Here is a 23659-nt window from a genome sequence, read left to right as displayed (position 1 = left end):
CCCAGATTTTCTTACTGATGACGTTTCTACCATGCAATAGATTATATTATGATCAGTGGTGGAAGAAGTGTTCAGATCCTTTTCTTGAGTAAAAGTACTATACCACACTGCAGAATGACTCCACTACAGGTAAAAGTTCTGCATTCAAATCTTACTTAAGTAAATGAATATAACCCCCCCTTAAACTGTACTTAAAGTATCAGAAGTAAAAGTACTCGTTATGCAGAATGGACCCACTCAGATTTTTATATTTATTCCAAATATATTATCGGATGATGCATTTTTATAAGCAGCATTTTAATGTTGCCAAGGTAGGGCTCATTTGAACTATTTGTCTAATCACTTTAAATTACTTTGTTTCATGTTTTTTAAGTTAAATATCAACCCGAAACGTAACTAAAGCTGGTGGCTTAATGTAGTGGAGTACAATATTTGCCTCAAAATGTAATGAAGTAGAAGTATAAAGTTACATTAAAATGGAAATACTCAAGTAAAGTACAAGTACCTCAAAAGTGTACTTAAGTACAGTACTTGAGACAGTGTACTTAGTTACACCACTGGTTATAATCGCCGACAGGGGAAAACAGACTACAACAGAAACTTTGCCAATTCAAATACACAGGAAAAAAACAAAACAAATACAAAATCTATCTTCTTGGCAAAAAATCTTGACCTGGAAACAGATAGCCGTATTGAAATATCCAATGTTAAAGAAAAGTATTACATCATGCTTAACATTTGCTTTAATTGTAAATTGGCGGCGGAACAGGTGACCATGCCCTGAAATGGTGTCATACCCATAGACTGTATATAAATAATGGACGTAATCACCGTGACGTCACCCATTGGTTTGTGGCCCGTTGGATGCATCAAGTTCTGCGTTACACTGTCGCCATCTTGCGTCGCCATCTTGTTTCCAATATGGGGAGCAGACCATATCTGGACTGTGGAGGAGCGAGAGGGAACTGATCACTGACTACACTGTGTTCCAAATTATTATGCAACTGAGTTTTTTCTCCGATTTTCCTAAATAGTCGATGCAAATGACAGTCAGCATAATTTAAGTCATCAACCGTTAGTTTAATTAATTCTAATGTGATTGGACAAACCTCCCAATGATAACAGTATTTTTTCAAAAATAAAAAACTTAAAATGCACTGTTCCACATTATTACGCACGACAGAGTTTTATAACATTTTATAGGTTTTTAAGAACTGAAACTGCTCATTTTCGGATTTTCCAGCATTCGGAGGTCATATTTACTCAAATCAAAAGCTATTTCAATCAAAATCATCTTAACAGGTCAAGTTACATTTTAACATAGGACCCCTTATTTGATAGCAGCTTCACAATTCTTGCATCCATTGACCTTGTGAGTGTTTGGGGAGTTTCTGCTTGAATTTCTTTGCAGGATGTCAGAATAGCCTCCCAGAGCTGCTGTTAGGATGTGAACTGCCTCCCACCCTCATAGATCTTTCGCTTGAGGATGCTCCAAAGGTTCTCAATAGGGTTGAGATCAGGGGAGGATGGGGGCCACACCATGAGTTTCTCTCCTTTTATGCCCATAGCAGCCAATGATGCAGAGGTATTCCTTGCAGCATGAGATGGTGCATTGTCATGCATGAAGATGATTTTGTTACTGTTTGGTTTGGCCCAGAAATACATGAAGACTAATTGCAGCTTAAAGCACTTCCTGGTTTGCCTCCATGCTCAGACACGGAGGTTGCCGTCTGGTCATACCACTGGCACATCTTGTAATGCGTTGTTGTAAAAGATTATCTTAGATTTCATCTAAATCAGAGATGCGGTGTCTTTCTCTCGGGTTGAAAACAATACTATTCCACTTAGAACTATCTTCTAGAGGCCTGGAGAGTTTCCATTGTGTTGACTGGACCCATTTTCTGTTGCATTTGTTTCCAGCTTTTGTGTGTTAGTGTATTTGTTTTGTTTTTCTACAACACTTTTGTCATTTGCAGAATATTCCCGCTGTTGTATTTGTTTTTGATGTTCACACAAGGTTTTGTCAGAGATGGGTTTTTTGAAAAAGTGCTTATAGCCGTGTTTCGACTAGGGGGGGAAAGTTGCCACCGGGAAAGTCTCAGACCACACCCTCTCAAAAGTCTGCTCACTCTGTGTGTTTCGACTACAAGTTAGCCCCCAGAGGGATTTAGAGACTCCGGAGGTGACGTATGGTTTTCACCGTTGCTAACTGTGCACAACGTCAGCAGCTGAAAGCAGCATGGCTAATTATGCACATCAGTCTCCGCTGATCATAAACATAGTGATTGTGAAATAACCGGCATCGCTAACTGTGCACAGAGTTTCTGGTGCTTGTTCTAAACAAACAGAGATCGCTAAGTGAACACCTCCTGTAGCAGCAGCACATACACACTGTACTGCTACAGAGCTAACTGTAGCTGACGAGCCGGAGGCCGGCTTGTTAAGAAGAGTAAGAAGGAGTCGCTGGATTTGTCTCGAGTTGCTTTCTTGAAAAATAGTCGCTAAGGGGGTCTGAAAAGTTGCGACATTTAGCAACGAAGTCGCTAAGTTGGGAACACTGCTTTGCCGACTTTTACAAATGGCGTGTGTTGTTGTCGTGTAGAGTACTACGTCACATCCTGCTTAGCGATCTATCCAATCAGCAACCAGGCTGTTTTCAGGGGAGAAAAAAGACCCTGCTCTTCCACAGGGACTAAAAAAGTCACGACAAAAGCCGACTCCGGACTGTTCGTATTCAAATTAGGGGCGTTTCAGCAAGTGAAACCCGCCTCATTCCGGCTATTACCCGGTAGTGGAAACAGCCCTTATGTCACTACTGAGTCTTGTCAGCAGAGGGTTAATGTACATATTTAGCTAATTTGATGAAAGTGTTAATGCTCTTAATATTTGTGCGGACAGTCCAGGTAGGTAATGCATGGGTCTTGTTTTTTCAGATAGTGGCAAAATTCTTACTTGACACTGAACGTACAGTAGCCTGGGTCTTTAAACTAGCTCTTTCTTAGCAGTATACATATGCACCTTCACAGGAATGTCTAACCCAGATTCAAACAGCAGTATAGCCCAGGACAGGACAGCCTCTCCCTCCTCTCTGTCTCACTGTGTCCCAGAACAGAAACAGCAGGGTATTTCCTTGTGGAACACCAGGAGAAACCCTGAGAGGTGAAACACAGTCACAGGATAATTGCTGCAGATCTTATAGGAGTTAAACGAAAGCACATTAGCAATCTGGTTCAAGGATGATGCAGCTTTTTGTCCAACCTTCCTAGAGTTTGTGTGTGGGTTTTCTAAATTTGTTCATAGGCTGTTTATGAAAACTTCTTAATGTTGATCCAGGCAGGGAGGTCAAAGGTCAGGTTTGGGCTCCAGAACAACATCCCAGATGGTAGACATTCTGTGTCAGCTGTCCACGTGTCTGATGTTACAGTAAAGCCTGGATTTGTGTGTGTGTGTGTGTGTGTGTACTTGTACTCCAATTATAGTGAGAGCCAGAATTAGTTCTTAACTAACTGAGTGAGGACATTTTTGTGAAGTGAGGACATTTCAGGTGGGCCTCACTTCTTCAAAGGCCCTAAAAATGTTTGAAGTTTAGGTTAGGGACAGGGGCTACAAATTCATTACATTAATGATGTGTCCTCAAAAAGATAGAAGTACAAGAATGCGTGTTTGTGTCTTCTCATACTTCCTACATAGTGAGGACCATGGCTTTAACCAGCAAACTGAGGACATATTTTTACTTTAAAGGCCTGTTTGAAGGTTATGGGATTTTAGGTTTCAGGTTATAATTAGGTTAAGGTTAGGTGGTTAGGGTTGGGGTTAGGCATTCAGTTGTTATGGTTAAGGTTAGGGGTCTAGGGAATGCATTTGATGAATACAGAGTCCTCACAAAGATAGAAGGACAAGATTGTGTGTGTGTGTGACACTAGCCTGATGTGCCCTGGTCATTGTTGTCACATGTACTGATGTAACTGATGTGGCATCAGGCTACCTGTGGTTATTCGGTACTAGATAAACACACCAGTGACTCACTGTGCTTTGTGGATGGAGCCACTGCAATCCTGTGACCTCGTTTCATCAGCAAGCCTAAAGCCCAACACACACTCTGACACACATGCACACACACACTATTAGCAGTGATGCACACCGGAAAGCTCTGTTAGATATTCAGGTATGAATCACCCTCATCCTCATCAGCTGGTGCCGAGTAATGACAGAGATGATGGAGGAGCTTAGCATGAGTCCTGGATTAGACTTTCTCTCCGTGTCTCTCTCCTCACCTCACCTCAGTGTTTGTCTTCCTCTGTGTGTATCTCTTCCATCTACTGTTTGCTTTGGTTCTCGTCTTCACTGGCCTGCTTTATCTTCCTCTTCCTCTTGGCCTTGGCATCCCTGTCCGTTCACTCTGTCCTCTTAAAGGTGCTTCATGTAGCATCTTAAACATCAATATACCTTTGTCAAAGTGTATTATATTTATAATTCATACTTAGTATAATTGACCGTCCTCAAGCAGTGATGGCCCAGTCATAACCATAGACTGTATATAAATAATGGACGTAGTCACCATGACGTCACCCATTGGTTTGTGGCCCATTGGAAGCGTCGAGTTCAGCGTTACACTCGTCGCCATCTTGTTTCCGATACGGGGAGCAGACCATATCTGGACTGTGGAGGAGCGAGAGGGATCTGATCACTGACTACAGCCTCTCTACACCTCAACCTGACTGAGAGAAGTCGCTGCTAATTCATGCTAGCATTAACTGGAGCATTAACTGGGCTGTTCATTTTGGCTGGTAAAAAAACAAAACAAAATGTAAGGAACTTACCTCATAAAACTGAACAGCGATTTCTATATATATATATATATATATATATATATATATATATATATATATATATATATATCTTTATTGACACGTTGCCGTGGGGGTAAATGGGGCCATTATTAGAACTGTTAACATAAGTCTTGTAGAAGATTTTTTTACTAGCGATTGAGACTATAGTGTTTTTCTGAGGTAATAAATCAAGTGAGAAGTTTTCTCATTTTGCACTGAAATGAATGGACAGAATTTTTTTGCAGCCAAACTTAGCGCCCCCTGCTGGACTTTTCGGTAGAATGCAGCTTAAGGCACTTCCTGGTTTGCCTCCATGCTCAGACATGGAGATTGCCGCCTGGTTGTTTCTTATATGTATATAGGTCCGACAGCCCAATAGTCCAACAATATACAATGTAGTCGTAGTAAAATGAGTATGTTTTATGGGGTGACACTGTGAATAAAGAATGGTTAGGTTTTAACACTTGGTTAGGGTCCAAAAGATCACCTCTGTTGGACTATTGGGCCCATTAGATGTCTATGATCAGAACTGCATACATAGTCAAGTCAAGTCAATTTTATTTATATAGCCCAAAATCACAAATCACAGATTTGCGTCAAAGAGCAACATTCTGTCATATACGTAAATAGACTGTATAACATATGGACTTATTTTCCATTATTATTGGTTTCTGTAGAGCCAAAATGAAGCTTAATCTGGGTGCCTCTTACCAGTTCCATCCGGGCAGTGCCTGACTCCTCCTAACTCCCTGCTAATCCGAAAAGTGTGCAAAGAGGTGGAGCGAAGTTCAGCCGAGGTATGATGAATACAGCCAGGTTGCTGAAGCGGCACCCATCTGCCAATCGAAATGGCCGCATCCTTGATTTTCCATAACTTAACCCCTTAATAAAAATTGATTGGGTGGATTATAAAAGTATTTATACTCCATACATTTGCCATGAAGGGGGAAATTAGCTATAGAGACCAAAATAGTTTTTGAACCAGGCTGGAAATATGTTTATATCTCCTGTAAAGTTGAACATTTTAACTTGGGCGTCTATGGGGATGAACTCACTGCTGGCGCCGGCCTCTAGTGGCTGGGCGAGGAAGCGGAGTTTACTTACTCAATTTTTCAGGTTGCCACTGAGTTATAGCAATAGCAAAAAGCAATAGTCTGTTTTAGAGGTTTGCTATTCAGAATGCTGTAATTGACAGATCAGAATCAGAACACAGAATAGTGCTAAAAAAACTGTACAGTGCTGTAAGATAACCAACTTAACCCCTTCAATACATGAACTATGCTCCTTAATTTCTGCGATATTTGACCAACAGTCCAACAACTCAAAATATTCAATATACAGTTACAGCAAGTATACAGCAAATCACTGAATTTGTTAACTTCAACCACCATATATTTAGTTTTTTATAGCCTCACTAGGGGCACTAGGGAGAGCCATGTCAGTCTGTCCTTTGGTCCACATTGAAATATCTCAAAAACTTTTGAAAGAATTGCCATGAAATGTCAGACAGACATTCATTGTCTCCAGAGGATGAAGCCAAGTGTGACTTCAGTGATTGCTTGACTTTCCCTCTAATGTACGGTGGCCCTGAGAGCTCACAGCGCTGCAACTTAAGAAAACAGATGCAAATACACAAAACACAAGCAAACTGAGAAAACATCTTCATCAATTTCACAACACAAGCGAAGCATTTCGAAAACGCGTTGCAAAGACCACAACGCAACAGAATGATGTTTTCACATGCGGGTTAGTGCTAGCATGCTAACGTTAGCTGCCGATCATAGCATTCTAACGTTAGTGTGCGATTGATAGCTTGCTAGCGTGCTTAGCACGACCAAGACCAACTCGGTGCTGTTGAGAGAGACCAAATAAAGCGTTTATCATTCATTTATTTGATTTGTTTAACTGCAATTAGGGTTACCAACTCCCCGAAAAATAAATAAGGGACACCTCATTGGCAGGGCCGCCCGACCTGATTGCCTTCACCCATCCTGGCGTGGTGAAATTTTTTAGCCCCTTTTTTGTGAGTGAAATTATTTTTAATGATTTGACTCGAACCTGAATTGAATTAGATGCATATTTTTGTGTGACATGAATACATGGAAAACAAATTTCCAGCAATTCACTTCAATACAAAATAACAATTAGGCCCTGTTCTTCAAAGATGTTGTGGAGTTTGCTGATAACAATTTGATTTACTCCTTTTATTGGCTTTTAAAATGCAGCATGTATGCAATTGAATGGCCATTATGGAAGATTTTGGCATTCCATAATTCCATATTGGTTCAGTAAAAAGGCATGAAATTCATGTCATGAAACACATGGGGACCTGGTCTTCAAGAATGAACTGGAGTTTGCTGATAACAATTTGATGTACTTTTTTAATTGCAGTAGCATGAATGCAATTGAATGGCTATTTTGGAGTCATGCAGCTGACAAACTGGCTACCGTAAAGTGCAATGTAATTGCGCACTAAAATTTAAAGTGCAGATGGTGTGACCACAGTACTGGAAGCATGTTGTTTCAGATCAGTCAGTCCACCATGGACTAAGGAAAAAGAGCACCAGCACACCATGCAGTGGCTTTATAGATGTTATCACACACTTTTCCCACCCAGGTGTTTCCTTTTTCCCATTCCTCAGTATTTTTGCATCCTTTTCAGTTTTTTTTTCTGGAGGAGTACTAGTAGCATTGCTGTTCGAAGGTGTACCTCCCTGTAAAGCAGTGTCGGCATCTATGTCAGTTGTAACCTACGCATGCTGCTTTGTTGTCTTCTGCTATCTTCTCCTCGACCAATGGGATGGGTGTATTCTGTATTGGAATAAGTTTACCGTAAGTTTACATATAAAGCGCCCAGTTATTCATTTTTCATTGGCATTTACTGACTATTTTTTGACTGTCACAGTAATACGGGACAAAGTGCGTCCCTTTTCACCTCAATACGGGACAATTCCGCTTTTCAAGGGACGGTTGGCAACCCTAACTGCAATGTGATTGATACGGGCTAACGCTAGCAGGCTAGCGCTATATATCACATTATAACATAAAAAATATCATTATCTTAAAATAACATGATAATATCACAAGCATGTCCAGACAGACAGTTTTCTAAATGCTGCACTTGTGTTGTCAAACTGATGAAGATGTTTTCTCAGTTTGCTTTTTTTGTGTATTTGCATGTGTTTTCTTAGGTTGCAGTGCTGTGAGCTCTCAGGGCCACCATTCTAATGCCACCATGAGGTGAATATTTAGATTTGCCTGTTAGATGGTCAACATGTTAATCATTACACCTATATGAAACCAGAGCTCATAAACCCTGTTCCTTGAGTCATGAAAAAGACGTTGCTGCTTGCTCCCCACCCCTCCTTTCTCTTTAATGTAGAGACGTAGAGGTTGTCAATCTTTTGGGCACTGCTATAATTACGCTGTCTCTGAATTAATCTGGTAATGATTCATTGATGCTTAATACGTAACATTTTTTAACTCCATCTTCTTTCTTCCTTTTCAGTCTCTTCCCATGCCCTTCTCCATTACACCTCCTGTGCCTCTCCTTTGTCACACACTGTCCTCCCTCCCTCCCTCCTCATCATCCTGCTTCATCTTTATTTCCTTTCTCTCTTCTTGCCCTCTATCTGCAACTCTTTTTTTTCTTCATTTGGACAGGATGTTGTGTTGTGTCATCAAGCCCCCATTGAACAGGCGTCTCTTTTCTATCCAGGCAGTTGATTCATCCTGAAACAGGTTGTTCCCGGGGAAGAGGTGGGAGGAGTGGGACAGGAAATTGTGGAGGAAAAGAAGGGAGGAAGAGAGAGAGAGAGAGAGAGAGAGAGAGAGAGAGGGAGAGAGAGAGAGAGAGAGACACACACACACACACACAGACAGACACAGAGAGACATACATAGACACAGAGAGAGACACACAGACACAGAGATACATACACAGAGACAGACACAGACACAGATACACACACACACACAGACACACACACACACACACACACACACACACACACACACACACAGACACAGAGAGACACACACATACAGAGACACACACACACAGACACAGAGAGACATACACAGACACAGACACAGAGACACACAGACACAGAGAGACACACAAACACACACACAGACACAGAGAGACATACACAGACACAGAGAGACACACACAGACACAGAGAGACATACACAGACACAGAGAGACAGACACAGAGAGACACAGATATACACACAGAGAGACACACACAGACACAGAGAGACGCACACAGACACAGAGACACACACAGACAGACAGACTGACTAAAGGAGTTTTTTGTGAGTGTGTTTACATGGGAAGCAGTTTATTAAAGACATTTAAACCTTGTGAATGCAAGGCTTTTGGCAAAATGTATACATCTGATTATGTCAAGACGGTCTTCTCTCTTCTTACACCTCCCCCACAACAGTCACACACAACAGTCAGGCACTCACACACATGCTGGTGTTGACTATACTGTGGGCCTGGCATAGCAGCGCTGGCAGAGAGTGCAGAGAGGGGCAAAGAGAAACATTGAGGCAGAGAGGAAAAAATCAATACCCATCGACATGCAACACTGCATCAAGACTGTTACTGCCCAGAGAGAGAAAAGGGAGGGAGGGATGGGGAGGTTATTTTACATGAGTCGAGAGCCCTTCGAAAGGCAGAGAAAGATAGGCGAATGGAAAGCCAGAGACGAAGGTGAGAAGAGGGTTGTAATTGAAAGAAAAGATCCATTTGATATAACCAGAGAGGGTGAAAGAGACGTGAGACAAGAGGCAGATGAAAAAAGGGGATTGTGACAAAGAAGGAAGGAGCAATTAGGAACATGGGGAGAAAGAAAAGAAAGGGACATATGAAAAGGAGGCTGTAAAGGAGCAGTTAGAGAGATGAAGGAGATGTGAGAAGCCCGACAGACAGAGGCAGTGAGATGAATTATTTTCTGATGGTAAATATATTTTCAAGCGAATGATTACAGAGCCTGTAAACAGATGATTATATTAAATACTGCTACATTATAGTGTGGCTCTGTGATATTGCTCCAATAGCTACTGTGTGAGGCATCATGTAATATGTTATGCTCTTCATGGTGTGTGTGTGTGTGTGTGTGTGTGTGTGTGTGTGTGTGTGTGTGTGTGTGTGTTTCTCACCCACTGGCTCAAGTGTCTTATAATGAGATCCTTCAGCCACAACATGCACACAATAGAACAGATAACTCACATATGAATGAATGAGTGTATGCTGCATGCTCTTCTGATAATGATACCGGCTCAAAAGGGATGTGATTTCATGTTCAGTAGATGTTTTATTTAGGTTTCCATAATCACAGGAAAATTTTCTTATTGTTACTAGTGCACAGTAACATAGTGTTATAACCTGAAATTTATGAAGCAACTGAATCTAACAAGTGTGTACTGTCAGGTGATGCTGTAAGTTCTTTTAACATGCAGTGGCCCAGGCTCCACTTTGCACTCTGTTGTTATTTATGTTTTTTTATGGAATGTCCCAACTTTCTTTGAATCGTGGTTCTATAGAAACGCTCAATCCACAGAAAAATGCACACAGACATATTCATAAACTGTGCCTTTATTTGAGCTATCAGGACTTTTGTAAGGTTGTGATCTCAAAAATATATATTATGTACAGGTACACTAGAAAATGCAGTCACAGCAGACTGGGCTTTTTTTGGGAGAGGGTCTTAAAGAGACAGGCACTAAAACAGAGTGTGGATACCAGTACACAAGGGCACTTTATTAGGTAGACTTGTGCAACTGCTCGTTACCGCAAATATCTAATCAGCCAACCACATGGCAGCAAGTCAATGCATTGAGGCTTGTAGACATGGTGAAGACAAGCTGCTGAAGTTCAAAACGAGCATCAGAATGGGGAAGAAAGGGGATTTAAGTGACTTTGAACGTGGCATGGTTGTTGGTTTGAGTATTTCACAAACTGCTAATCTAACAACCATCTCTAGAGTTTACAGAGAATGGTCCCAAGAAGAGAAAATATCAAGGCAAAATGCCTTGTTGATGCCAGAGGTCAGAGGAGAATGGAGACTGGTTCAACAGGAACTCAAATAACCACTTGTTACAACCAAGGTCTGCAGAAGACAATCTCTGAACACACAATATTCTGTCCTCAGTGTGTGTGGGTGTCTGTACACAAATCGACAGATAGCGAACAAGCTCCAAGAGAAAGACAGAAGCTGGAGTAAAGTTCAATGGTCTTTACTGTAGTCGTACCATTCTCATGAAATCATTTTTGTAAAACTGAAATAACAGAAAAAATACAGCATAAATCATTGACTGCACACTATATTTACAGAGACAACAATGTAAATAACTGCACACAACCTGACAGTAACATGCAAATAAACTTAACATTGAAATTAGTAAAAAAAAAAAAGTAAACATAACTTAGAAGCAATCCTTTTCCTAGGCACAAACAGTAGGAGAAAAAGATGAAGCTAGCTGGAAGCTACAACCTGACCACATGGCATGGAGAAATCTGCTGCTTTAATGATCAAAGCCTCTACATTATGACCTGGTAGTGTCATGTGACCTAATCCACCTATCAGAACAAAGGCTGGACTTAAACATGAAAAAAAGAATAACCCCTTAAAGGCAAACACAGGCAAAACTTACTTAGAACATGACACATAAGTCCAGATGGGCTACAGCAGAAGAAGAACCCACTTTGTTAGGTACACTTTAGGTGTGTTTCCACTGAGTACTAAGTGTTTTGGCTCCGCCCACTAGTTAGTTCCACTCAGCCTCTGTTCCCATACTGGTACTTTTGTAGCAGCTAACCAACGGAGTGTGACGTAAATAGTTCTGTGAAACTTATGTGATTTTTCAGCGACAATTTTGACTGTGAGTCCAAACAGTCGAGACATCAACATGAAAGGAAAGGAGATGTTTTCTGATTTTACTGTTCGTCGTGTTTGTTCGCTTGGTCTTGGAGACCGTGCTCACTTCTTTAAATTGTGGTTGTGTCGAGATCTACTCACGTCGTATCCGCCTCAACCATATCCAATCAGCGTCGACTAGTTAGTAGCAGCTCAGTAGCAGCTCAGAAAAGTACCTATCCAAGGCAGGTACTTTCTAAACCGCTACATGAGCCACTAACTGGTAAAGTTGGGTGGATCTTGGGTGGATCCTCTCTCCTAAGACACACCCTTAGCGGCTCACTGGAGGGAAATGTACCTGATGGAAACGTGCCTCTTGCTAGCTAATGAAGAGGCTGGTGACTGTATATTCAGACAGACAGTAAATTATTATTATTTTTTTTTTATTTTTTTTTAAATATGCTCGAGTAGCAATCCAAAATACAAGTATGAACCTGAAACCTCTGATCTCGGCTCCAGCTCCATGTGATTAACTACAATGCTTTAATACAGCTCATGATTTACAGTAGCTGTTTGGCAATATTTTATATTTATATTTCTCAGTTCAGTTTTCAGGTGAGAAAAATGTCACATTGGTGTGGACAGAAGGTCAAAACAAAGAGAAAAAGCTGAACTTTTTCTTCCACCCATGAAACAATTCTGTCCACATTGCAAGGTATGCCCATCATGCCTTGGGCATCACCAAAATCCCATACAAGGTTAATGAATGTGAAGTGGTTGTGTTCTGAGTCTTGTGTGCACTGAATAAACCAGGACCAAACCTATACCCCAGTGAAAAACTAAAACACTGTGGTGCACTGTTGGCACTTTTATTGTTCCAAATGTCAGTTTCTGGGTTTCCCCCCCAAAGTATTTTTGGACGATGTTTTTCTATTCTGTTCTGTTCTTTTGAGCAAGAATTCCTTATCTTCTTCCCACCTGCTGTACTTTTTTTCTTAAAAGGAATTGGTTTTGGACACCACTGCCAATGATTGTGAATGTTTAAAGTTAAAGTTTGGTTTGTTTATTGTTCTCTATACATTCTGTTTCCTTTCTCGTGTGTGTCAGGACGGCTCATGCACAGGGTAAAGCAGAAGCAGCGGTGGGAGCAGCTCAGAAAGCCCAGGAAGAGAGTCGCATGGCCAGGGTCACTGCCAAGCAGTTCTCCCCTTCCTTCCAGCACCCAGGAAATGGTGGGCACACATACTCACAACATACATGTATATACTCAAACATCGAACATAATCCATGAACAGAGCCAGGCAGAGGTACACTGTAAAAAATTTAATTTGATAATTAATGATCGCAGACGAGTCATCATGTCTCAAGTCAAGTCTTTAACTTTCGAGTCCAAGTCGCAATAACTCAAGTCTACATCTCTGTACCTTCACTATATGAACCATCGTATACCATATTATATTAATATGTTACAATGACTCTATTATTACACTCTAGCCTATATGAATACATGACATATCATATGATATTCCAGTGCTATGTTTACACACTGTAAAAAATGTCTGTAGATTTTATGTTGAAGAACTGCTAAAACATGACAATAAAAGACCATAAAAAGATAAATGGGTTCATTCAGTTTCAGTAACAATGAAACACCGTAAATGTATATATCAGCCAAAAGAGTAATTTGTTAAAATTTTAAATACGTTACTCCACTATAAAATACACTGGCACCGTGTTTGTAGCAAAAATATACTGTAATATATACAAAAGCCATCATCTTTGCATTTATTTTTTTGTAAAAAGCACTAAGCACCATATTTCTTACAGAAAAATACTGTAATATTTAATGGTAAAATCTTTCATTTCTGTGGCAAGTATTTTCTTGTCAATTACATGGCAAAACAGTGTTTATTTTGATGGGAAAACTTTTTATTTTTTAAGGTAAAATATGGAATAAAATGGCAGTCTTAAACGTGAAATCAACAGTGTTAATATCATTTTACTGTAATCTTAGACCATTTTACCATAAAAACAACAGGTTTTTTTTACAGTGTATATGCAACAACACGTGTGTCTACATATGCATGAAGCAGCGAAACATGTGTGTGGGATGGTGATAAAGGTCAGTGTGAACCACCCTCCAGCTTTGCGTTTGTGTCTCTGTCACTCACACCTGGACAGCGCTGCAGGTAGCCAATCCACAAGAACATGCACTACTCAGCGCAGTGACACACACACACACACACACACACACACACACACAAACTGACTTTACGTGTACAGTACGCCCCCACACACAGATACCTGAGATGACAGTGATTGTTCTTTTGCCATCTATTCTGCTCACAGAGGCTTTCCGCTCCTATTGTGAGGACGTCTATGTCAACAAGTATCAGTGCTGACATTTGGCAACATGTTGTTGTTTAATCCTGGAGATCATCCTGCACCCTACTGTTTCCTTCACATTGGTTTGCAGATAAAGCTAAGGGACTGTAGAAAAATAAAAGGGGGTCAGAGAAGGGAGGATATTTTGATATTTTCTTTTTTGAAAAGCAGGGCATGGTCTTTTTAATCTTTTTCTCATCACTAAATGGTATCATAATTTACAAAATACATATGCTGTATTTAAGAAGAGTTGAAACTAACAATTGAGACCATAAATACAATATGGGAATGTTTGCTCAGGTAATTAATCATGTGAGAAGTTGGTTCATTTTTCTCATAGACTCATATAAACTGACTTCTTTAGGGTTAGGAGTCCTCCTCCTGCTGGCCACTGGAAACAATGAATAGAATAGAATAGAGTCTTTATTGTCATTGCACGGTAGTATAAAAAAATACGTTAGCACAACTAAATTGAGGCACAGCTCTCCCGTCAGCGCAAAAAAGATAAATATTAAATAAATAACCAACCAATGCATGCACCCATCAAACAAACAAATGAAAAAAGGGAATAATCACTCACAAATCACAAAAGTAAGGGACTGTAAACAGAGACACATGGCAAAGGAAAAACTTATTGCACAGGTCACGCAGAGAAAAAGCTTATTGCACATGTTCTACAGTAAAAATAAAGCCCATTGCACATGTCATACATGAATGTACATGAATGTGAAACGATGTGAGTGACACGAGTGTATCAACTGTTTCCGTTTACCAGCGCTATAGCCCTGTTGTAGAAACTGTCCCTCAAGCAGGTTTAAAGCACTTCAGCATTGGCTTTACTTTGCAGACCTGGAAGTTGCTGCTTGGGTGGTGTCAAAAGAAAATATTTATAATGTTCATACATTTTCAGAGACAATACGCATGTCATTGTTGGCTGTACTGATACTTTTACTGCCATTTAACCCATTTAGGCCTAAAACACCTGGAAAAAATACCTGGAAAACCTCTGGGCGATTTTGAAAGAACCCCCTAAAACCTGAAGTTTTTCTGGAAATTCAACAGAAGATTTTTCAGTCTCTGTAGCAGATAGAAATGAAATTCAAAAAGTATTTGAGAGCTTATACCCGTGGCTTTCATGAGAAGTTGAGTTTATGCTCAACTTCTCTGTACTACTGTTATACTGTGGATTTTTTCTTCTTCCTCTTCCGGACACAATTTCGTCCCGCTACTAGTCCTACAACTTGAAGAGTTGCAGGACAAATTATATATCAAAACGTGCGGTTTGATCCGGATGGGTGTGCTATTACTTTTCTCTACAGAATACAAATTTTTCGCGACGTAAGTGCATTAAAATGAATGGGACGGCCGAAAACAAATGAGCAAAAAAGAACAATAATTGGAGATTTTTAAACATCTACTTCTCCGGCATAATTTCACCCAGAGACTCCATTTAAACTTTAAACAGTAGACACATCACCACCTCTCCGTCCTCTCTCTGATGTCTTCTGTCTCTTGCAGGCATGGAGGTGCAGCGGCCCAAACGCCAGGTGTCCAGTGAGGTGGAGGGCGAGGGGTTGTCGAGTAGCGCCGGCACCGCCGACAGCCCCGACCTCTACGTAAAGAGCGTGGCCTCTGACGACCCCTCTAATGATGCCGCCACCCCTGACCTCAGCCCCCCTTCTTCCTCACCGCCCCACACCCCGCCACCCCCCGCCCGGCCAACCCAGCGCACCAAGAGTGCCCGCTTCCACCGGCAGGTCGCTGTGGACCACGGCGACAAGGGGAAGGATGGAGGAGAAAGGGGTGAAAAAGGTGGAGGAGGAGGGCAGACAGAGATCCAGGTGTTGATGGAGGGAGGAGGCGAAGGAGGTGAGGGCGGAGGAGGAGGACGAGGCAAGGTGGAGTACCCACGGGCTAACAGCTGGAGCGAGGACAAGAGGAGAGGGATGTTGTCAAAAGGAGGAGGTGGGCTAAGTGGACGAGGAGCGAGCCGGACCAACGGACACAAACACAGCTCCTCCAATCATAAGTCCCGGGAGCACGGATCATCCAATCACAGACAGGCCAGAGGGGACAGGTGGACGGAGTCGTCCTCGTCTGCCTCTTGGACGTCGGGGCACAGGGGCGTGCATGGGAGGGGAGGCAGGCTGCTGGAGCAGGATGAGGAGAAAATGAGCAATTATGAGATGGAGATGAAGCCTTTACAGCCGAGAGACTCCACTACCCACAAGCCCCATGGGCACGGGGAGGAGAGGCCTGGGCATAGTCACGCTCATGGAGAGGGGCGCTCGCACACTGTGCAGCGCCAGAGGCATAAGAACCGTGACGGGAGGGAGGGGAGGGAAGGAAAAGAGGGGAGGGAAGGGGGTAAGGACTCGGGGCACAAGCTGGACAGGGCAGGGGACAAGATGGATTCACGGCCTCTACGTCGGGACCTCACCCTCTCCCCCCCTCTCAAGTCCTCCCCCATCACACCGGAGCAGCACGACCACAGCCTCCTACAGAGCAAAGGCAACTCGGTAAGACTCTCACAGTGACACAACACAACTCTGATACACACCAACACAACACTCAAGTTCATTTTCCTACAACACTGCTAGTACCCTCAACACAGCACTGCACTTTATAAGGCACTTTGTAAGGTCACTGGCTAAAAACCCTTCTGGTGCACAGAAAAATACGATACGGGCAAAACGGGCTATTGCACAACAGTGAGTGACTCTTTCCAAGGGGTCAGCAGGTCATTTTCTGAGGATCAAAAGTTCTTCCATAGTGAAATTGTATAATTTTTCAAGTTTATCACATCAGTCAAAAATACAACCAAAACGTAAGCATTCTTTGACTGCAATAGTTTGTGTTTCCATTAAAAGTTCCCCATGGTTCTCTATGGTATACAGTACAAGCTTTTTTAATTATTATTTTCAACATTGTAGATTAATACTGAAGACATCCAATCTATGAAAGAACACATGTGTAGTAAAATTAAAAGTGTTAAACAAACCAGAATTTTCAGCACCTTCATTTATCCTATTAACCCTTTATCAGGCAAAGGCAACTTTTTTCTTGAAATATTACCTGAAGTTACCAAATATAGTTATATTTGGTAACTTCAGGTAATATTTCGAGAAAAAGTTGCAAATTTACTAGATTAAAGTGGCAAATTTACAAGAAAAAAAGTTGCAGATTTAAGAGATTTAAAGTGACAAATCTGTGCGAAAAAGTCACAGATTTACGAGGAAAAAAAAAAGCAACTTTTTTCTCCCAGATTCACCACTTTAAATCTCATAAATCTACGCATTTTTTTCTCGTAGATTTGCAACTTTAATCTCGTAAACTTTTTTCTCAAAATATTATTTTCGTATGTTTTTTTTACACATTCTGGCAGTATGTAATATCCTTCAATATTCTCTAGGGTTGAAATTTGGAAGTATTTCAATGAGTGCCCTATTAAGGGTTAAGCTTACACACTTACAAACACACACTGCAAAAAAGGTGTGTCTAAAAACAAGATAAAAACACTAAATCTGAGGGAAATGATCTTGCTGCATGGACAGATAATTTCACTTGACAATATTTTTTAAATTAAGATTATTAAATATAGAAATTAGCATGTTGAACACTTAAAATAAGAAATTAACATTTGTAAATCTAAAGTTTTTTAAAATCTTGGTAAGAAACAAATAATTGTCAGGTGACTCTGCTCGGGCCAGTTCATCACTGCTTGCATCTTTAATTTATCTGGTTTTAAGAGTTAATTTCTAATTTCAAGCGTACAACATGCTGATTTCTAGATTATCTGTCCATGCAGCAAGATAATTTCCCTCAGATTTAATGTTTTTATCTTGTTTTTAGACTTTTTTGCAGTGCACAGGGACAAACAGCTGATTGTAGACCGGCACAGTCAGCATATTTTCTCTGTTTGTTCATTTGTAGTCAAATTTCCGACGGTTTAAAAAAAAATGCTGTATAACAAACACTTTCTTTAGAAAAAACAAGACAAAGCTGAGGTTAAAACAGTGAAATTTTATCCAAATCACTTTATTTTTTCCAAGTCTCATTACAAATTTTGCCAAAAACTTAACTGTAACGCTAACAAATCAAAACATTAATGTTGTGCTTTTAGGTGCTTCTCCAAAACTAACAGTCACATAGTCTGTTTAGACAGAGCTGAGACAGGAAAGAGAGGTTGTAAAAAATGTAAACATTTCAGTTTGTGTAGCATGAGGAGTTCCCGTTTTCCTCAATACTGGAAACACCAGATCACTTGGAAAAATGTTTTATATACATACTGTTTTTTTACAATGTTTGATTTAATTATTCATCAAATAAATCAAACTTAAGTTTGTCCTTTTCATGATTTATGGCATTATATTGGTGTTTTTTGAGACACAGAGCAACATACGGATGATTTGTAGTCATCAAGACTCCAGTGACACGTGTGTAACAAACTCTTTAAATCTTCTAGAATCTCCCATATTCAGCTTTATGCTTCACCTTAACTCATTAAATCCCTAAGCCACGTATACTCAACACCCTGGTGTGGTGGTCATGTGACTGTGACAGGAAGTGACTTCTCCAAAATGTGGCTGTGACTGGAAACAGAAATGTGAAAAAGTAGCTAATTTCAAAAAGCTTATTTTTTGCTACTTGGCTAAGTTAAAACCCATTTAACCATTCTAATCGGTTAAAATGGTGCCCTTTTTTGCATTTAACCTGTTCTGACCAAATTTCCTGAACAAATTAATATGAAACAAGTTACAAAAATATCGCTGTGACGTATAGTTTTGTTTCCCTTCAGCATGTTTTGTTTTTTATCACCATGTATGTTTTCTCAAGTACAGAAGTATGTTTTTCAGTGTTTTACAGCCACAGTAGCTTGTTGAGAAGCCATCCAATGAGGCAGTGTTATTTATATTTATTATTGATTTATTATTATTTTATTACTTAAAAACAAGTCTTAAATGGAATTTGTTGTCTAACAGCACTATTAAAGTTACAGTTATGATATATGTTATGGAGATGAAAACAAAAAGGCAAATGGTTATTTGTTTTTATTTATTATTGATTTATTATTATTTTGTTACTAAAATTTTAGTTTTAAAAATAGTAGTTTTAATTCATTTTCCTTTAACCTCAGGCGAAGAACTATATTTGGTAACTTCAGCGGATATCTAAAATGAGAAATAAATTAAATGATATTTTGAGAAAAAAGTTGCAAATTTACTAGATTTAAGTGGCAAATCTACAAGAAAAATAGTTGCAGATTTAAGAGATTTAAAGTGGCAAATCTGCACGAAAAAAGTCGCAGATTTACAAGAAAAAAGTGGAAAAAAGCAACTTTTTTTTCGCAGATTCACCACTTTAATCTCATAAACTTTTTTCCTCAAAATATTACCCTCCTCCCCAATATTCTCTAGGGTTGAAATTTGCAAGTATTTCAATGAGTGCCCTATTAAGGGTTAAGGATTACTGGGTCTGGGTTCTTATTGGTTAAAGCTACACTGTGCTGCTGTGGAGCAGGTAACTCACAGTGAGTAGGGTTTATTTTATTTTTTCCTCCAAAACAGCTGCTGAAAGAAAACTGATGTGAGTGATTAGAATGAACCAAATAGTAGTTTTACAAAATACTATAAAGCTCTGAAGAATGAGAGAGACTGTAGAGTGGATAATCACTATGAGAGCCCTATTTCACTCTAGTAGGGTTGTCACGATACTAAAAATGTTCAACTCGATACCGATACTCAGGAAAATATTCAATAGTCGATACCATTTTCGATACCACAAGGATAAAAACAAAGACCCCAAAATTTTACAGAAATATTTTTATTAACAAGAAAAATGCAACATGTTCAAAATGAACAGAACCACAGGTTAAATATTTATAATAAAAAACAGTTGTGCAAAAAGAAACTGCAACTATGATAACAAGCTTCAGGTCTGACGTAACAATATTTTCGGCTGTGTGTGTTGTTGTTTGGTTGTAGGTTGACTTTTCTCTGCTTCATTCTGGGACTTCAAGAGAGAAAATAACAACTTTTCAGTCACCAACATTCATGTAAACTTATTAACTCTATGCTTACATATACTGACACTGTGTCAATTAACGTAATATGGGCATACTACGTGCCTGATTTATTTATTTATTATTATTATTATTAGATACTTTTGAAAATGAGTACCGTATCCAGATAGAACGTTTTAGTATCGATTCTTTTTTTGAGTATCGATACTTTTGACAACTCTAACCTGTAGTCATTTTCTGCATTGTTAATATAAACATTTTGCCTATTCTGCCCTACAAAGTCTAACTGCAGTAACTACACAAGGGGTAAAACTGAGAAAAACTGCTTTAAAGTTTGTTTTTTGTTTTTTACGTTTTTAACTGGCCAGCCAAATGTGTTATGGGTAGGTAGGTGACATTTATTTCAACATGTATTGATGATGTCACTTTTGCACTCAAAAATCATGATGATTTATTTGACCTTTGACCCCGATAATGTAATTACTGCACTCTGGTTTTGCACTGATGTAAAAACAGAGTGCAGTAAGTACAATGTTGTCTTCTTTCAGCTTTTAATATTATAAAGTAATGTTGTATTTTAGTCTAAATATAATTTTATCTCACGTGTTTACTGAATCACTATCTAGATAATAATTTCCCCATCAAATAAACGTATAATTTGTATTTTTCTTGTCTTCGCTATTCAATGGCTACACTGTATTACAGTCAAAGAAGATCGCATTAAGGGAACGTACTGCCTCCTGCTTTGGTTATGTGTTTAAATTTGTATATCCAAAGCAGACTGTGGTAAGTGCAATTACTGCTGCTCCTTTGGTTTTTAGTTATTGCAATTTTGATATCATTATTTCTCTGAAATAAAGCAAAATTGAAATCTAAAACTTTGTCACAAGATAAAACCGACATCAGGGAGCTTAATATTAGTGATAACTCAATTGAGACCAAAAATGTAGTTACTGCAGTTAGACTTTGTAGGGCAGTATAGCAGCTTTCAATATGAGCACTGCAAAAACGTGTGTCTAAAAACCAGATAAAAACACTAAATCTGAGGGAAATGATCTTGCTGCATGGACAGATAATTGCATTTGACCAGATTTCTTAAATGAAGATTGTTAAAACTAGAAATAAGCATGTTGAACACTTAAAATAAGAAATTAACTCTTAAAACGAGAAATTATGTAACACTTAAATCAAGGTTTTTTTTATCTTGGTAAGAAATAAATAATTGTCAGGTCACTCTGCTCGGGCCAATTCATCGCTGCTTGCAGCTTTGATTTATCTTGTTTTAAGAGTTAATTTCTTATTCTAAGTGTCCAACATGCTTATTTCTAGATTAAACAATCTTAATTTAAGAAATCTTGTGTAGTGTAAAGTGTTATTAACCGTCCATGCAGCAAGATCATTTCCCTCAGATTTAGTGTTTTTATCTTGTTTTTAGACACACCTTTCTTGCAGTGAGTAATGTAAAGCTGTGCGTGGCCCTGTTTGGCCCTAACATCACCCTGGACAGCAGCTCTATGGTGCATTTGTCATATCTGTCATGTCACTGCCACACATTGATTTAACTAAAAGGATTTGTTGTCCACTGTCATGAGGATACATTCCATCCCCAGTGACATAACAAAATGTTATCCCACATATTAAAATAATCCTGGGGGAGAGGCACACGGTTTAACCTTGTGAAATAAAGAACGATTTTTTTGTACTATGAGCAAGCAGGGGGGGGATTACGCCGTTTTAATATAATTTTTTGGCTACGTCTTGACTCAGGCTGGTGGACGGCCCCAACCACGCTAATCCTGGATGATTATACGCTCGCAGCATTAGCTAATGAAACCAACAGGAAAACCACACGCCGCACAATACAGACGTGCAACGAGCACATTTTAAATACAAGCTCGCTCTCTCTCTCACACACACACACTCTACTACTGTTAAATACACTTCCTCACACAACTTGATCCATATTTGATGTGTGTGTGATGACTCGGACACAGTGAATGAAGTTGGTGATTTAGGAGTTTAGTGGCTGCTGCTGCTACCTGAGAACATGAAGCCTAAAACACACACACACACACACACACACACACACACACACACACACACACACACACACCAAACACATAGAGATATAGAGGCGGAGAGAGAACCCCAGCGGTCCTCTCTGCACCTTAGTAACAGCAGACTGGCAAACTAGCCCCTTCCGCACAGAAGGCCCCCTATTGGTTAACCAGCGCTCTGTTGCTAGGGAACAGCTTATGCCTTGCTTCAACGGTGGCCAATCGGTGGGCGTGTGTCAGTGACAGGGGGGTGGGTGGAGGTGGGGTGGTGTGTGTGTGTGTGTGTGTGTGTGTGTGTGTGTGTGTGTTTGCAGCCGCAGACAAGCAAGTGAGATTTGTGTAAGACAGGTTCACAACATAAACTGATACTATCACAGTCCGATAAATACACACTGTCACACATACATGTGCAGCCACACACACACACACACATACACCCAAACACAAAGGAACTCTTTTTACCAATCAAGCTTGATATGATGCTTTTTGCAACACAAAAGGGCATGAACAAAAGAAATGCATACTCTTCTATTGTATCCAGTGTGAAACCTCTGGACCAAAATAGCTCTGCACCTCTGTGTCCACTCAAACATCAACGAGTCGTCATCATGGAACACCAAAATGAACCTCTGTGCATCCCACAGGCTCATATTTACAGGAACAACACCTCAGTAAGACGTGTCCCCAGGCGACACAGCTCTTCTTGGCCTACCATAACAAAAATGACGACAAAGAGATATAAAAGTAGATAAAACGTCAACAGACTGTGATGTCTCACAAATCTGCGTACAAATTCCACGACTTTACATTTTCAAATTATACACTGCAAAAAAGGTGTGTCTAAAACCAGATAAAAACACTAAATCTGAGGGAAATGATCTTGCTGCATGGACAGATAATTTCACTTGACAAGATTTCCTAAATTAAGATTATTAAATCTAGAAATAAGCATGTTGTACATTTAAAATAGGAAATGTCTCTTAAAACAAGCAGCGATGAACTGGCCCGAGCAGAGTGCACTGACAATTATTTGTTTCTTACCAAGATAAAAAAAAACTTTAGATTGTGTTAGATGATTTATCTTAAGAGTTAAGAGTTAATTTCTTATTTTAAGCGTTCAACATGATTATTTCTAGATTTAACAATCTTAATTTAAGAAATCTTGTCAAGTGAAGTTATCTGTCCATGCAGCAAGATCATTTCCCTCAGATTTAGTGTTTTTATCTTGTTTTTAGACACTCCTTTTTGCAGTGAAAGTCCTGGGTTTATTTGACCCAGCCACCACCACTTCCTCCCACACGTAGTGCTACTTTTGTACTTTATACTCTGACCCTGCCAACATATGGAAGTCTACTCCACAAGTCTACTATGGACAATTTGCAGTCATCTCTGTAACAAACCTGCAGAAAGGGGCTCCATGTAACCACTACAGTGGTGGAAAAAGTATTCAGATCCTTTACTTAAGTAAAAGTATGAATACCACACTGTGAAATTACTCCAC

General features: G+C 39.8%; 1 protein-coding gene across 1 annotated transcript in view; it reads left to right on the top strand.

Moving 5' to 3' along the window:
- The window catches only part of jph3b (junctophilin 3b), a 91896-nt gene that overhangs the window by 53007 nt on the left and 15230 nt on the right, over window positions 1–23659 (top strand). Inside the window, exons 4-5 of the mRNA XM_059334854.1 lie at window positions 12802–12926; window positions 15598–16598. Of these exons, the coding sequence (XP_059190837.1) occupies window positions 12802–12926; window positions 15598–16598 (1126 nt within the window). The remainder of the gene's footprint in view (window positions 1–12801; window positions 12927–15597; window positions 16599–23659) is intronic.

The sequence above is a fragment of the Centropristis striata genome, chromosome 6 (assembly GCF_030273125.1).
Source record: "Centropristis striata isolate RG_2023a ecotype Rhode Island chromosome 6, C.striata_1.0, whole genome shotgun sequence".
Lineage (NCBI taxonomy): Eukaryota > Metazoa > Chordata > Actinopteri > Perciformes > Serranidae > Centropristis > Centropristis striata.
The sequence above is the reverse complement of the archived record's forward strand: the minus strand, read 5'-3'. Positions and strand labels throughout refer to the sequence as shown.